General features: G+C 36.5%; 1 protein-coding gene across 1 annotated transcript in view; it reads left to right on the forward strand.

Moving 5' to 3' along the window:
* AVEN (apoptosis and caspase activation inhibitor) overlaps window positions 1-15,137 on the forward strand; it is a 235,629-nt gene that overhangs the window by 210,757 nt on the left and 9,735 nt on the right. Inside the window, exon 4 of the mRNA XM_074236263.1 lies at window positions 12,631-12,701. Coding sequence (XP_074092364.1) covers window positions 12,631-12,701 — 71 coding nt within the window. The remainder of the gene's footprint in view (window positions 1-12,630; window positions 12,702-15,137) is intronic.

Raw genomic sequence — 15,137 nt, forward strand, 5'->3', positions numbered from 1 at the left:
AGTTCTAGGGACCAGTTTGTGTGTCTGTCTCCATAGAACCTTTTTTACTATAGAGCTTGTTCCAAAAAAATATTCTTGTTACTTTCCAGTCCTCCACAAATACAATATTTTGTATAAAATAGTATTTTCTTAATTCCTTAGGATTGTGTTGATTTGACTTCTTTTTTGCTTCAATATCTTTATTTTCAATTCATTATTTTTTTTAATGTTGTCTTCTTAGGGTTTTTTTTTTGTTTTTTTTTTTTGCAAAGCAATGGGGTTAAGTGGCTTGCCCAAGGCCACATGGCTAGGTAATTATTAAGTGTCTGAGGCTGGATTTGAACTCAGGTATTCCTGACTCTAAGGCCAGTGCTCTATCCACTGTGCCACCTAGCTGCCCCTACATTGTGTTCTTATAAAATTTTTTCCCTCCCTACCACCCTTGTCCTTCCCACTAAGAAGGAAAGTAACATGTCAGTTATATACATGAAATCATATAAAATATATATCTTTATTAACCTATTTTATTGAAATATTAAATGTCCTTCACCAAGAGTAAGACAAATTTTTTAAAAAGTGAGAAAATTATATGTGTTTGTACTCAGAGTTCATTAGTTCTCTCTGTGGTAGTATATAGCATTTTTTTTTATCAATTAGAGAATGGCTGTTTAGTTTTATAAATTTGACTTAGTTCCCTAAACATTTGAAAACCAAGGCCTTTTTTCCGTGAAACTTATATAAATATTTGATATTGCTTATGGTATCTTTTAGCAAAATGTAGTTTTTTTATTATCTCTTTTAATTCTGTTTTTCCTTTTGCTATATCTTCCCTATGTAAAGGTTAAATAGGGTAACCCTGATCAACATGCTGCTAAAATGACACTGGTGGGAGCTGTCTTGATACTCATCACTTTTCTACTCTTGGTTTGTCCCAAAAGTGGCAAACCAGCATACACTTTTATGTATATTCATTTTCCCACAAAAGTTCTATGCTGTAAGGCACATAAGTTAGAGATCACATAGCCTATTTTCTCTCCAATGCCTTTTTTACCTCAGCTGAAGCATATTAGATTTTGTACCTCAGCTGAAGCATATTAGATTTTGCTCCAACATTTTATTTTAATTCTGTATAGGTCTTTCTGTTTCAAATGAGTTTATGGTAAAGAGCATATTGTTGGATTCTGGTTTCTGTTTTTATATATGAACTCATCCTATTCACATTCGCAATTAGTATTACTGTGTATTTCCCTCCATCTCATTTTCTTCTCTTACTCTTTTTATCTATTTTCTTTTAATGATTGCCTCTTTTAACCCTTCCTACCTTTCCATCCCTCCCTCCCTCCCTCCCTCCCTTCTATCCCTCCCATTTCCCTATTGGGTAAGCTATATTTCTATATATAACTGAGTGTGTGTATATACATATGCACACATATATTCGTAATATGTATATATTCTTCCCTCTTTGAACCAATTTTAATGTGAATGAGATTCAACTACTGTCCACCCCCTTTTCTCCTCCATTCTAAAAGCTCTTCCTTGCATGCTTCTTTCATGTTAGCACATTTCCCCCTTTCTATTTTTCTGTTTCCTCTTCTCCCAGTGCATCCTTTTTTTTCCAGTGCTCAGGTTTTTTTTTTTTTTTGGTACATTATTCCAACATAGTTGATTCATACCCATTCCTTTTATGTAAACTCCTTTTAACTGCCCTAACAATGATAGTTTTTAGAAGTTTCATTGTCATCTTCCTATATCGGAATGTAAACAGTTTAATGAGTCCCTTATGATTACTCTTTCTTATTTACCTTTTTATGCTTCTCTTGGGTCTTGTGGTTTGAATGACAGATTTTTCTATTCAACTCTAGTGAACAGGGCCCGGACTGACCTCTGTTTATAGAGAAATACTGGTTATAGTTTTAAGGAAAACTCCATTTATTCCTACGCACTCTAGTGATTTTACTAGGAATGGATATTGTATTTTGTCAAAAGTTTTTTCAGCAACTATTGAAATAATCATTATTTGTTAGGTTTGTTATTGATATGATCAGTTGTGCTGATAGTTTTCTTAATACAGGACCAAACCTGCATTCTTGGTATAAATCCTGCTGGATCACAGTATATTATTCTATTGATAATTTGTTGTATTACTTTCCTAATATTTTATTTAAAATTTTTTCCTTCATATTCATTAGCAAAATTGATCTAAAATTTCAATCTTCTTGGTTTAGGTATTGGCACCATATTGATGTCATAGAAGGAATTAAGCAGAACTCTGTCTTCACATACTTTTTCAAAACTTTAAATAGAATTGTAATTAATTATTCCTTGAATGTTTGGTAGAATTCTCTTCTGATTACATTTGATCCTGGAAATTTTTTCCTTAGGGAGTTCATTGATGGATTTTTCAATTTCTTTTTTTCCATACTCTAACCATAGTGTCCCTCAGGGTTCTGTCCTGGATTCTCTCATCCCTCCATACTTCAATTCTTCACTTCATCAGTTTCCATGAATTTGGTTACTATCTCTATACTGATCCTCAAATCTACTTATCCTGCTCCAACCTCCAATTTTATGTCCCCCCAATGACTTTTAGACTTCTAGACTGGGTGTCCAGTAGACATCTTAAACTCATCAAGTCCAAAATAGAACTCATTATGATCTTTCCTTCTAACCCGCCCCCCCCTTACCTTCCCTATTACTGAAGGGCAGCACTATCCTCCCAGTCCCTCAGGCTAGCAAACCTCAGTGTTTTCCTTGACTACTCATTATCTCTCACTTACAATTTTCTTTTTTCTTTTATTAAAGATTTTATTTGAGTTTTAGAATTTTTCCACCAATCTTACTTCCCTCCTTGCACCCCCCCCCATGCAAAGCAATCTGTCAGTCTTTACTTTGTTTCCATGTTGTACATTGATCCAAATTGAGTGTGATGAGAGAGAAATCATATCCTTAAGGAAGAAACAAAAAAGTATAAGCGATAACAAGATCAGACAATAAGATATCAGTTTTTTTTTCCCTAAATTAAAGGGAATAGTACTTGAACTTTGTTCAAACTCCACGGCTCTTTGTCTGGATACAGATGGTATTCTCCACTGCAGATAGCCCCAAATTGTCCCTGATTGTTGCACTGATGGAATGAGCGAGTCCTTCAAGGCTGAACATCACTCCCATGTTGCTGTTAGGATGTATAGTGTTTTTCTGGTTCTGCTCATGTCACTCAGCATCAGGTCATGCAAATCCCTCCAGGCTTCCCTGAATTCCCATCCTTCCTGGTTTCTAAAAGAACAATAGTGTTCCATGACATACATATACCACAGTTTGCTAAGCCATTCCCCAACTGAAGGACATTCACTTGATTTCCAATTCTTTGCCACCACAAACAGGGCTGCTATGAATATTTTTGTACAAGTGATGCTTTTACCCTTTTTCATCATCTCTTCAGGGTATAGACCCAGTAGTGTTATTGCTGGTTCAAAGGGTATGCTCATTTTTGTTGCCCTTTAGGTGTAGTTCCAAATTTCTCTCCAGAAAGGTTGGATAAGTTCACAGCTCCACCAACAGTGTAATAGTGTCCCAGATTTCCTACAACCCTTCCAACAATGATCATTATCCTTTCTGGTTATATTGGCCAGTCTAAGAGGTGTATTAAAGTTGTTTGTAGGGGAATGTTTGGAAAAGTTCAGCTGGTTGGCTATTACTAATTCACTGTATGGACTGTGATGATTTTTTTATAACTTTACCTCCTGCTATCTCAATTTAGTACTGAATGACATACTTAAAAATAATTAGGGGCTGCTAGGTGGCACAGTGGATAGATATTTGCAATAACCTGGGCTACAGTGGAGATGGATAATCACTGTACTATATGTTTATTAAATATTTGTTAACCTATCAATTAGCTGCATATGGTCTATCATCTAACTTGCATTGATATCCTTTTCTCTGGATCTTCTAGACACTTCCTGATGTGCCAATCAAGTCTAAGTTTTTACTGACTACGTCTCTCTCCATCCTTGAACTGCGCTACTCAGATTTGTCTACCATCTCCTTTGCTTAATCACTTTGCCCTCAGTTTAGAACTTTCTGGAAGAACTCGGTACTAGTCTTATCCTGGGAACAATTGGACTGAAATAATTTACTGCACTGTGATTTAACATTTCAATTTTCACCAACAGCTTTGAGAGGAGTGGTTAAAATTCCAAATTCTGGAATGGCAGTATTATTCTCTCATAAAGCACAGAAAATTCTTGTGAATATAGTTTTTTAGTTAGACTAGTTAAAGTACATGGGTGTAATTCATCGATTTCTTCTATCTAAATCCATGTGGTACTTTAAGAAGATGGACACCTCCTATTATTGTGCTGTGCTTGTTGTGAAATCTGATGTTTTGAAGCCATCACTCCTTGTTGGAGTCTTATTGAGCAGGAAGATTGGTTTTCCTAATTTTTTGTTTAAATCCTATCTGGGTTCAGTCAAGTCTTATTTTGTTAAGTTAGTAAGTTATAGAGCCCTATGCACAACTAAAAGAGTGCCAAAGCATCACTATATGTTGACAAGGCTTTGTTTTAGGATAAATGTCAAACTAGGTGCTGTTTATATCTAAAGAGCAAGAGTTCTTTTTTTTTTTTTTACCTTGATTCCACAGTGATTCTATAAGCAATCATTTTGCAAAATTTTGAGTTTTGTAGTGGGTAGAAACTCTGACATTTAGTAGATTGAACTTGTGCAAGACAAATGGACTCACCATCTATCTTGACTTATCTCACCTTAAATCATGACATCCCTTATGAATTAGGTACAGAAAAGTCCAGACAGAGATGGAGAAATTCTTTTTATCTGGTAGTCATTGTGGTGACAGTGGGAGCTGCAGAACCACATGGAGACAGTGGAGAACTCCATCAAAGTCTAGCCCTATCTTTGTTTGGCTTCCAGTGCAAGCAAAGGTCTTTTGTGATTTCTCAAGGATTGAACCTTCATGGTCAAGATTTCAGAAACTTTGAGGAATATGGATACTGACAATAATAAAGGTGAATTGAAAACTATAAATGTTATCAATTATAGTTAAATTGAGTAATAAACTCAGGGCATAATGGGGATTTTAGTTCTTATTCATTTGATGATCTTTTTTGCATTAGGAATCAGAATAAGGAGCTCATCCAATGAGGAAAAGCTTTAGATAACCAGGTTTGACTGTTACTACTTTAATCAAACTTCTGACAGTGTCCAGTGCTAAATTTAAAGTGAGTTGGTGGACATGGCAACCTGAACTTAGTTTTTCTCTTCTCTTGCTCAGATAGATTTACCTAGATTTGAAAATGAATGAAATGAAAATTGTCCCTTGTCAGTTCATTCACTCATAAAGGTGGCTGTAAGGGCAACCATTCAGATTTTCTTGCTGGTATACAAAGAATGGGTATAAATTTTTAACCCAAATCTGTGACTTATTTTTGTGTTTTCTCTCCTGGAAGTAGAATTGTTGTATAAAAAAAGTTCTGGCAGTGTGGAGCCATAGATTTTTAACCAGGGTTAGAGTGTGTGCGAAGGCTATTAGGAGAGTCTTTTTCTGAGAATTGTGGAATAGGCATCCTGGCTTATTCTTAATACTGGATGATTGCATTTCTCACTTTATGAAGTACATAGATATATATTTCTAAATTTTGTATGAATTAAATTATTTTTGGAGCTATTTAACGGAGCACTATACTGAATCTTTTTTTTTAAACAGACTACTTTAACTACAAATAATACTTTTCTGTATATTCATGCTGCAAGTTTGAATTTTAATCTCAGTTCAAACAACTATGAAACTATTATGAAAATCAATCCTCCACCAGTGATGCAGATCACAAGCCACCCATGCTTTTTCATCTGGTATAATTCTGGTGCATGTCTGACTATAATTAAGCTCCACCCAACATGGTGAGACTTTCTTCTAGGTTTCTTACTATGAGGAAAATGGGGGTTTTTGGATTCCACCAGAATGTGAAGGGAGAATTGTTAGTTTACATTATAGAGACTGGGGTCTGCCTATATTGTTGCCTATGGGCAGGTTTGTGAGTCACCACAAAAGACTTAGCCTCCTCACCTGATCAAAAACTGAGGCCAGGTCAGCTCCACCTACTTCTTTTTTTTTTTTTAAGGTTTTTGCAAGGCAAATGGGGTTAAGTGGCTTGCCCAAGGCCACACAGCTAGGTAATTATTAAGTGTCTGAGATCAGATTTGAACCCAGGTACTCCTGAATCCAGGGCTGGTGCTTTATCCACTGCGCCACCTGGCCACCCCTTCTCCATCTAACCACCTCTTCTCCACCTACTTCTACAGATCTAACCTAGGGTCTTTGACCTTCTCCTTTGCACATGCTCAAGGAGGTAGCTGTTCTTGTTCATTAGTATAATGAGCAGGGCGGGGGAAACATGGGGACCCCTGTTCAAAGTGCATAAAAGACCTAACCGTTTCCTGGATTCTTTGCCTCTCTCCCACCTTGAGAGAGGCGTGCCTTTTATTAAGATGTCTTTTTAATCATTCCGGACTAAGTATTCAGGATCTATTTATAAATTACCATGACTTAGATACCAGAATACTATGTGGGCTGTCTTTGTCACTTGCTCTTCTTGTGTGACAGGCTCCCTCTTTTTCCAGACATATCTTTTTGATATTTTTTATGCTTTTATGTGTAGATTCTTTGTAATATGTTGCAGTCATTTTTTTAAATCAAAGGAACATAATTTATTAACTAAATCTTCTATTAACTAAAATCACATCCTGGTAATATAGATATATGCAATCAAGAAAAACCATCAAGGTATTACTGTCATAGTATTTTATCCTATGATACACAAATTCAGATAAGTACTAGACATTGGTAGTAAGAACAGCAGAAGTTCAAATTGTGCTGATAATTTTGAGATAATGTGGATATTTTAAATTTACAGTTTCATTGAGAATTTTGAGATGATTTAGATATCTTTTTTTTTTTTTACTTAGGGAGTTTACTGATGGTTCCACCAATTTCTTTTACTTTTTTTCAAATATTTATTTTTGAATTTTACAATTTTTCCTCTAATCTCGCTTCTCTCCCCCTAACCCCCCCACAGAAGGCAGTCTCATTAGTCTTTACATCTAAATTTAATGTGTTGAGAGAGAGAAATCATATCCTTAAGGAAAAAAATTAAATATAAGAGATAATAGAAAAATTACATAATAAGATAACCGTTTTTTTTAAATTAAAGGTAATAGTCTTTGATCTTTGTTCAAACTTCACAATTCTTTGTCTGGATACAGATGGTATTCTCCATTGCAGACAGCCCCAAATTGTCCCTGATTGTTGCACTGATGGAGTGAACAAGTCCGTTAAGATTGATCATCAACCCCATGTTGCTGTTATGGTGTACAGTGTTCTTCTGGTTCTGCTCATCTCACTCAGTATCAGGTCATGCAAATCCCTCTAGGCTTCTCTGAAATCCCATCCCTCCTGGTTTTCTAATAGAACAATAATGTTCCATCACATGCATGTGCCACACCTTGTTCAGCCATTCCCCAGTTGATGGACATTCATTCCAATTCCTTGCTACCACATACAGAGCTGCTATGAATATTTTTGTACAAGTGATGTTTTTTAACCTTTTTGTTTTATTTTTTTATTTTTTAAAAAAATTTCCCCCCCACAAGACCAGGTGGTTGCTGGGTCTCTGGGTGTGGTTTGTGGGCTCGTGGCCTCTTGGCCCCAGGGCCAGTTCTCTGTCCACTGCACTACTCAGCTACTCTACAGCACATTTTAGAAGGACAGAGTGGAGAGAGAAAATATAATAGATGGTAGTGATCCTGGATAGGCCACCCAATCCCAGCCCCTTGCAAGAAGTAAAAAAGAAAATGTGTTATATCTGACTATTCTCTTCAATGATCTACCCTCTTCTCTATCATCCACATCCCACCTTCCCCCTTTCCCCCTTTTCTCTTTTTTACTCTAGATGTCTATACCCTATTGAGTGTGTATGTTGTTTCCTCTCTGAGCCATTTTTGATGAGAGTAAAGGTTCCCTCATGCCCCCTCACCTTCCCCCTTCCATATCATTACAAAAACTCATTGTTTTATATACATATATATATATATATATATATATATATTTTATACAAAATATCTTAGCCCAGGGCATTTCCCTTTTCCTCATTGACTCCATTTTTACAATATATTTTATCTTCAAATTCAACTCTCTCCTGTGCTTCATCTATAAAAGCTCCTTCTACCTGCTCTATTAAATGAGAAGTTTCATATGAATATTATCAGTATCACTTTTCTATGCAGGAATACATGTAGTTCATCATCATCATCCTTAAGTCCCTCATATTTTACCCTTCTCCTCTACTCTCTATGCTTCACCTGAGTCCTATATTTGAAGGTCAAACTTTCTGTTCAGCTTTGGTCATTTCAACAGGAACATTTGAAATTCCCCTGTTTCATTGAAAGTCTATCTTTTCCCCTGGAAGAGGGTGTTCAGTTTTGCTGGGTAGTTGATTCTCGGTTGCATTCCAAGCTCTTTTGCCTTCCGGAATATTATATTCCAAACCCTATGAGCCCTTTAATGTAGTTGCTGCTAAGTCGTGTGATCCTGACTGCAACTCTACAATATTTGAATTGTTTCCTTCTGGCTGCTTATAAATTTTCTCTTTGACTTGGGAGTTCTGGAACTTGGCTAAAATATTCCTGGGGATTTTTTTTTTGGATCTCTTTCTGGGGGAGATCGGTGGATTCTCTCAATTTCTCTTTTGTCTTCTGCTTCTAGGATATCAGGGAAATTTCCCTGTAGGAATTCTTTCAAAATGAGGTCAAAGTTCTATTCCTGATCATGACTTTCAGGTATCCCAATAATTTTTAAATTACCTTTCCTGAATCTGTTTTCCATATGGCCAATTCTGTTTTTTTAAAGCATTCTTCTCAATAACTTTTTAAACTGTTTTATCCATTTTTACCTATGCTGCTTTTTAAAATGATATTTTCTTCAGCATTTTTTGAATCTCCTTGACAAAGCTGCTGACTTCTTTTTCATGTTTTTCCTGCATCTCTCTGAGTTCTTTTACCATTTTTTCTTCTATCCTCCTTACTTGATTTTCAAAATCTTTTTAGAGCTCTGTCATAGCCTCAGCCCAACTTCTATTTTTCTTGGAGTCTTTAGATGCAGGAGCTTGAACTTCCTCATCTTCAGACTGAGTATTTTGATCCTTCTTGCCATTATAGACAAAGAATTTCTCAATGGTGTTCCTCTTTTTTTTCTGTGTTTACTCATTTCTCCAGCCTGTGCCTGGTTTTGAGTATTTGAGTTTTTGAGTATTATTGGGATACCCACTTTGGGTTTTTTTTTTTTTGGGACACCCCACTAGGACCTTTATTCCTCCAAGGTCTTATGCTCTCTTGCCTGTGCTTTGATATGTAGATGAACACAGACACTTTCCTCTTCCCTGGAGCTATAAGGAGGGGCCCCTACTATCTTAGTATGAAAGGCCAGACTGCAACCTGGATCTGGGTGTGGGCAAACAGCAAAGTCCTTCCCCAGGGAGAGCAGAGAGATTTCTGCAGTCTCCACTGACCCCTTTATCATCTGTGGGCTGTACTCTGGAGGTGCAGGTTGGTTTCCCCAGATTCTTGCTGCTCGTTCTTGCCACATGGCTGCTCTGAGGCCAGTGCTCCTCACTCCACAGTCATTCTTGTGCAGCAGAGCTCTCTCACTTCCCCTTTAAGCGGTTCCCAGTGATCCCCGGGCTGGGCTGGGCTGGGTTGGGTTGGGCTGTGCTGAGCTGTGGCTGGGACTTTTTTCCAATCCCTGGTCCTAGTGAAACACACCCATCCCATGGAACTTGTAAGTTATCTTAGACTGAGAAAATGTATCACTCAGTCTTTCTGTGGGTTCTGCCCCTCTAAATTTTGGCTAGAGTCATAATTTGATGGCTTTTAGAGTTTGGGAGGAAGTATTCCTGGGATATGTTACATTCATACTGCCATCTTGGCTCCACCCCTTTTACCCTTTTTGCATGATCTCTTCAGGATATAGACCCAGTAGTGATATTGCTGGATCAAGCGGTGTGCACATTTTTATTGCCCTTTGGCCATAATTCCAAATTGCTCTCCAGAAAGGTTGGATGAGCTCACATTTCTATCAACAATGTATTAGTGTCCCAGATTTCCCACAGTCCTTCCAACATTGATCATTGTCCTTTCTGGTCATATTGGCTAGTCATTCTAGTCATTTTCACTATGTATTGTTCATTTGCCCTTATGTTGAATCTTGGGTTTGATTCCTTGAAGATGGCGGCATTCAGTTTATACACATAATACACTACTAGAAGATATTAGTGTTAAATGACAAATTTTCATTTCACAGAGAAACTTAGTCTGTGAAAATCTTGTGCATGATTTTTTTTTTCTAGTACAATTTGGTCTGATTTTTCTTCCTATTCAATTTTGAGCTCATTAATTTGTCTAAGGTATATGAACAAGATATACCAGTCTTATGGATTGTCCATTCAATTCCATATCACACTCTGGATAATAGACTTTATTGATAATAACAATGACAACTGATGTTCAAAAAGTATTTTCATGGTTGCAAAGTATTTTACATGAATCTCATTTGCATCAGAAAACCCCTGAGGGAAAGTATAGTATTTCAATTTTATAGGTGAGGAAATGGGACATTTTCCTTAATGTAAGTAGTGTTCTTGGAAGCATTGTTCTGCTAAACTCCATTGAGTAGTAGATTTCATTTAGAGGAGTCTACGTTTCCAGCGTTACTGCAGATTATATGTTGCATGAAAACAGAAACATTTGAAATATCCCATCATCTATAGAGTTTCCTTCTTCCATTAGTCTTCTGTGTTGGGCATCCACTGGTACAAAAATCTTTGGCACACATTTATTTTCCATTTTTATTCCTCATTTGAACATTGAGCAAAGTAATCTCTTGCTGTGAAGGTAGGAAACAAGCATTTATTATTTATTATGAGGGGGCACTAGTAATATAATACCTGGGGAAAAGAAAACAGTCTCTTCCCTCAGAGAGCTTAAATTCTTTTTTTTTTTCCTTATGGAGTTTAAATTCTAATGGAGCTTAAAAAGAAGAAGGTCATGAAGATGCTTAGAGGCAGGGAGAGGTCACTGGCTTAGAAATCCAGAAGTCTGGAGGGAAATGAAGATGGCTTGATCCTCTCCACAAAATGGAGGCCCTGGGAGTAGAAGGAGGGTAACCAGTGGTATAAGGAGGGTAACATTTGTAGAAGGATATGCCAGATTGACAAGGCTACTGGGTAAGAAGACCTTTGGTGCTGACAGAAGTTCTGAAATGAGGCCTAGGTTTGAAGCCTGAAGTGAGGAATAGAATTTTAGAGAATTTTAAAATATGTATGGGATATACCTATTGAAGGAAAGCTTTTAATGTATTTTTCTTTACTTAATATTTTTTGAAAAGTAGTAAACAATCTGTAAACACAATAGGATTCATATTTTTTTGTACATTTAAGTCAGGTTTGTGAATATAAAAATGTGATCTGATTTAGAATATTATTTTATGTTCCTTTTTCTTATTTTCATAAAAAATGCCCAGCACTTATGTAAAGGAATATTTTTCTAATATCTTTTGGTCACACATATATCTAAATTGATATAATTCAATTTATCCATTAATGTGATCACCCAGAGAAAGATTTAACTGGTTATAGACTTTTCAAAAAGTATGATTCTTAGCATTCTGTTCCTTTTCCCTCTAGTCTATTTTAATTACTGTAGTTTGCTCAAGATTGAGAATGATTTTGAAATTTATCATTTAGTAGCCAGCATGTTGGTGATGAATCTTTCTGTGTTTAGCTAGTTTAGTCCTTAGATAATAAGACCTGCCTTTGCCAAAAGTGACTCAGGGCCTTTTCCACTATCACACAACTTGTAGAAGGGTGTTTTTTCTTTTTCTGCTCTTACCTCTTCATTTCTCAGTCACTATAAATCTTTAACTGTGGCCAACTTGAGCTACTGCCAGGCCACATTTTTTTTTTTTAGTTTTTGCAAGGCATTGGGGTTAAGTGACTTACCCAAGGTCACAAGGTTAGGTAATTATTAAATGTATGAGACTGGATTTGAACTCAGGTCCTCCTGACTCTAGGGCCATTGCTCTATCCACTGCACCACCTAGCTGCCCCTCACATCTTAAAAAAAAACTATCCTTTGAAATTACCACTTCCAACATCTCTACTCTGACTTTTCCTTCTTTGTTCATAATTTCTAATCTTTCCAATTCTTCTTATTCTTATTGAATAAGTTCTTATTGAACCTACTCCTTCCTCTTATAGATTTTTTTTCCTTACCCCTTCCAGTTCATATCTGTTCATTATTTATATTCTTTATCCAAATTAACTCAGTTACTTAATTGATGTGTTTGTATTGATTATTTTCATTTTATATGCTCACAGATCTTTCTCCAGGAGATCAAACAAGTGCTATGGAATTTAAATTTTGGTAATGAGCCCTATATTTAAATTGAATTAAATTCCACATAGGTTGAATTTTTGAAAATGTGAGTTTGTTTTAGAGAGAAAAGGGAGAAAAAAGCAGCTTAATGAACTAGAGATGTTTCTTTGTTTTTGTTAATTGGAATTGTATTCTTTGTTTTGTCTACAGGTGATTCCTTCTCACAGTTTCGTTTTGCAGAGGAAAAAGAATGGGATTCTGAAACTTCATCTCCTAAACAAGTAGGTTGGAATTTTCTTTTCATGCAATGTTAATATACCCGAAGGGACATTCTTGTTTAACCTGATTCTTAATGTGTATATAATTGCTCATATTAATTTAATCCTTCATGCTATGGTTATACAACTATTCTGAGCTGCATCATCCAACAAAAACTTGTCAAAAGCTGCATATAGAATTTAATATTTATTTATGATTATAATGAAGCCCATAATACCAAGGAGCATAATAAAATGTAATCATGCTGCATGAATGAACTTTGAGGACCACATGCAGCTCCTGGGCTGTTGATTGAACATACTTGCTTTAAGGTATACACCCTACTTTTTCACAATAACAGGTAATACAAGTATTATCAGTTGTATAAATGAGAAAATTGAGGCTTACTTTGATTGTGACTTGCCTAAGGACACAGTTAATAAATGGCAGATCTTGATTCAAACACAGATCTCCCAATTCTATCTCCAGTATTCTTTTTACTGTATTTTGCTGCCTAAGTCATGGAAAAATACAGATTATTTCATTAACCCTGGTATTTTCTTTTTTTTCTTTTTTCTTTTTTTTTGCAAGGCAATGGGGTTAAGTGGCTTGCCCAAGGCCACACAGCTAGGTAATTATTAAGTGTCTGAGGTCAGATTCGAACTCAGGCACCCCTGACTCCAAGGCTGGTGCTCTATCCACTGTGCCACCTAGCCACCGCCAACCCTGGTACTTTCAAGCAAAATTTAAGATTTTTGTCCTTCATTTTCAAAGAAGGTCACAGCATCAGGGCGGTGATAGCATGACAAACACATGAATTGGATTTGAGTGAGGGTGGTGCTACACTAGGTCACCAGTCTCAGTTTCTCCTCCAGAGCCATCTGGGCCCAGTGGTCAGATATAAATTAGGATGACTGGAGATGACCCTGGATTTGGATGTGAGGAAATGAGGATTAAGTGATTTACCCAAGATCATACAGCTAGTAATCTGAGGCTGGTTTCAAACTAAAGTTCTCCTGATTCCAAGGTCATTGTTCTATCTACTGCACCACCTAACTGCCCTGTATACTTTTCAGATATACTTGAATTATCTAACCCACTAAACCAAAAGACCCTCATTATTTGAATAATTTGAGAGATCTCAAAGAAGTTTTGGTTGATACATGTGAGTGTCCTTAGTTTCCTCATGTCTCTGAGGACTGCTTTTACTGTTCTTGTACTTGTACTTGCACTTGGCTGTTCTGTTGCCTCTGAATCTGATCCATATTATCTTACCTCTGGTCCTTTGCTCTTATGATTCACTAAACTTTGAATATCCTCTTTCTCCCCCTTCCCTTCTTGAATTCTTATGCATTTTTTTCAGGCTCAACTCAGATATCACTTCTTCTATGAAGCCTTCCCTGATCTACTTGGTTGGCAAAGGCTTCTCCTTTGATTCTCTTTGGAATGTGTTTGTAACATTGTGTATTATAGTTGCCACTATCAATTATTTTTATGTTACTGTGTAAGTTTCATAAGAATTGAAGTGTCTTTGAACCAATTTCTCTACCATTTAACATTGTGCCTTGCACTTAATAGGCATTTAGTAATGTGAACAGTAATTTCAGAAAAAAATCTGGACTATATGACCAGCGACTTCTAAGTACTAAGTATGAAATCAAAGGATAATGGGCAGAGTGAAATCTTTGACTCTGAATGAGAAAAGGAGATATAGGAAGTATACAATTCACTATATACTATATGATTAAATATATAGCGTGTATATTTTATATAGCAAAGTATGTATATTTATTATAGGGTAAAATAAATTTAGTTTTTCAGGACTTGTTATATACTCTCTATTATGATAACCTTTTGGCAAGAGATTGAGTACAACTCACAAAAACTTGGAGAAGTGTGTTTCAGAGGTGGACTGGTCATTTTGAACATCATGCTTTAGATATTCTCTCCAGCCACCCACAGGAGTGACCTTGTTGGGGTCTCTCTCCCTGAACAGCTGATGTTCAATGGGACTCCTGGATCAGTTCCAGTTGAGGCCAAATACATCCGACTAATGATAATCTCTCTGAAGTTATTCATGGCACATTCTCCTCCCATTATTGATTCTAAACTTCTAGCTGCCATTTTTCAATTCCTGTTCTCTGTCTCCCACTGCCTTTTCTCTTATTCCTGTCCCCATTAAGCCAACCTCAGAGTCTTACTCTAAAGCTCTCCTCCAGTCCTCTTGTGTTCTCTAGAATGGGGTCTCATAGGTAACAAATTTGCTTTCATCTTAAGCCTTTCCCTTTCTTATTCCCTTCATCTTCTTGCAGTCACTAAAACTTATTTCTCTCCTATTGACTTTTCAGGCCTGATTCCACTTTCCATCATAGACACCCTCCTCTGTCTCCCCTCCTTGGCTGTGGATGCTGCATTCAAGCATTCCTTGCTCCATGTTGTTACTTCCCTTTCTCCCTCTA

Source organism: Macrotis lagotis, chromosome 4, assembly GCF_037893015.1.
Source record: "Macrotis lagotis isolate mMagLag1 chromosome 4, bilby.v1.9.chrom.fasta, whole genome shotgun sequence".
NCBI lineage: Eukaryota > Metazoa > Chordata > Mammalia > Peramelemorphia > Peramelidae > Macrotis > Macrotis lagotis.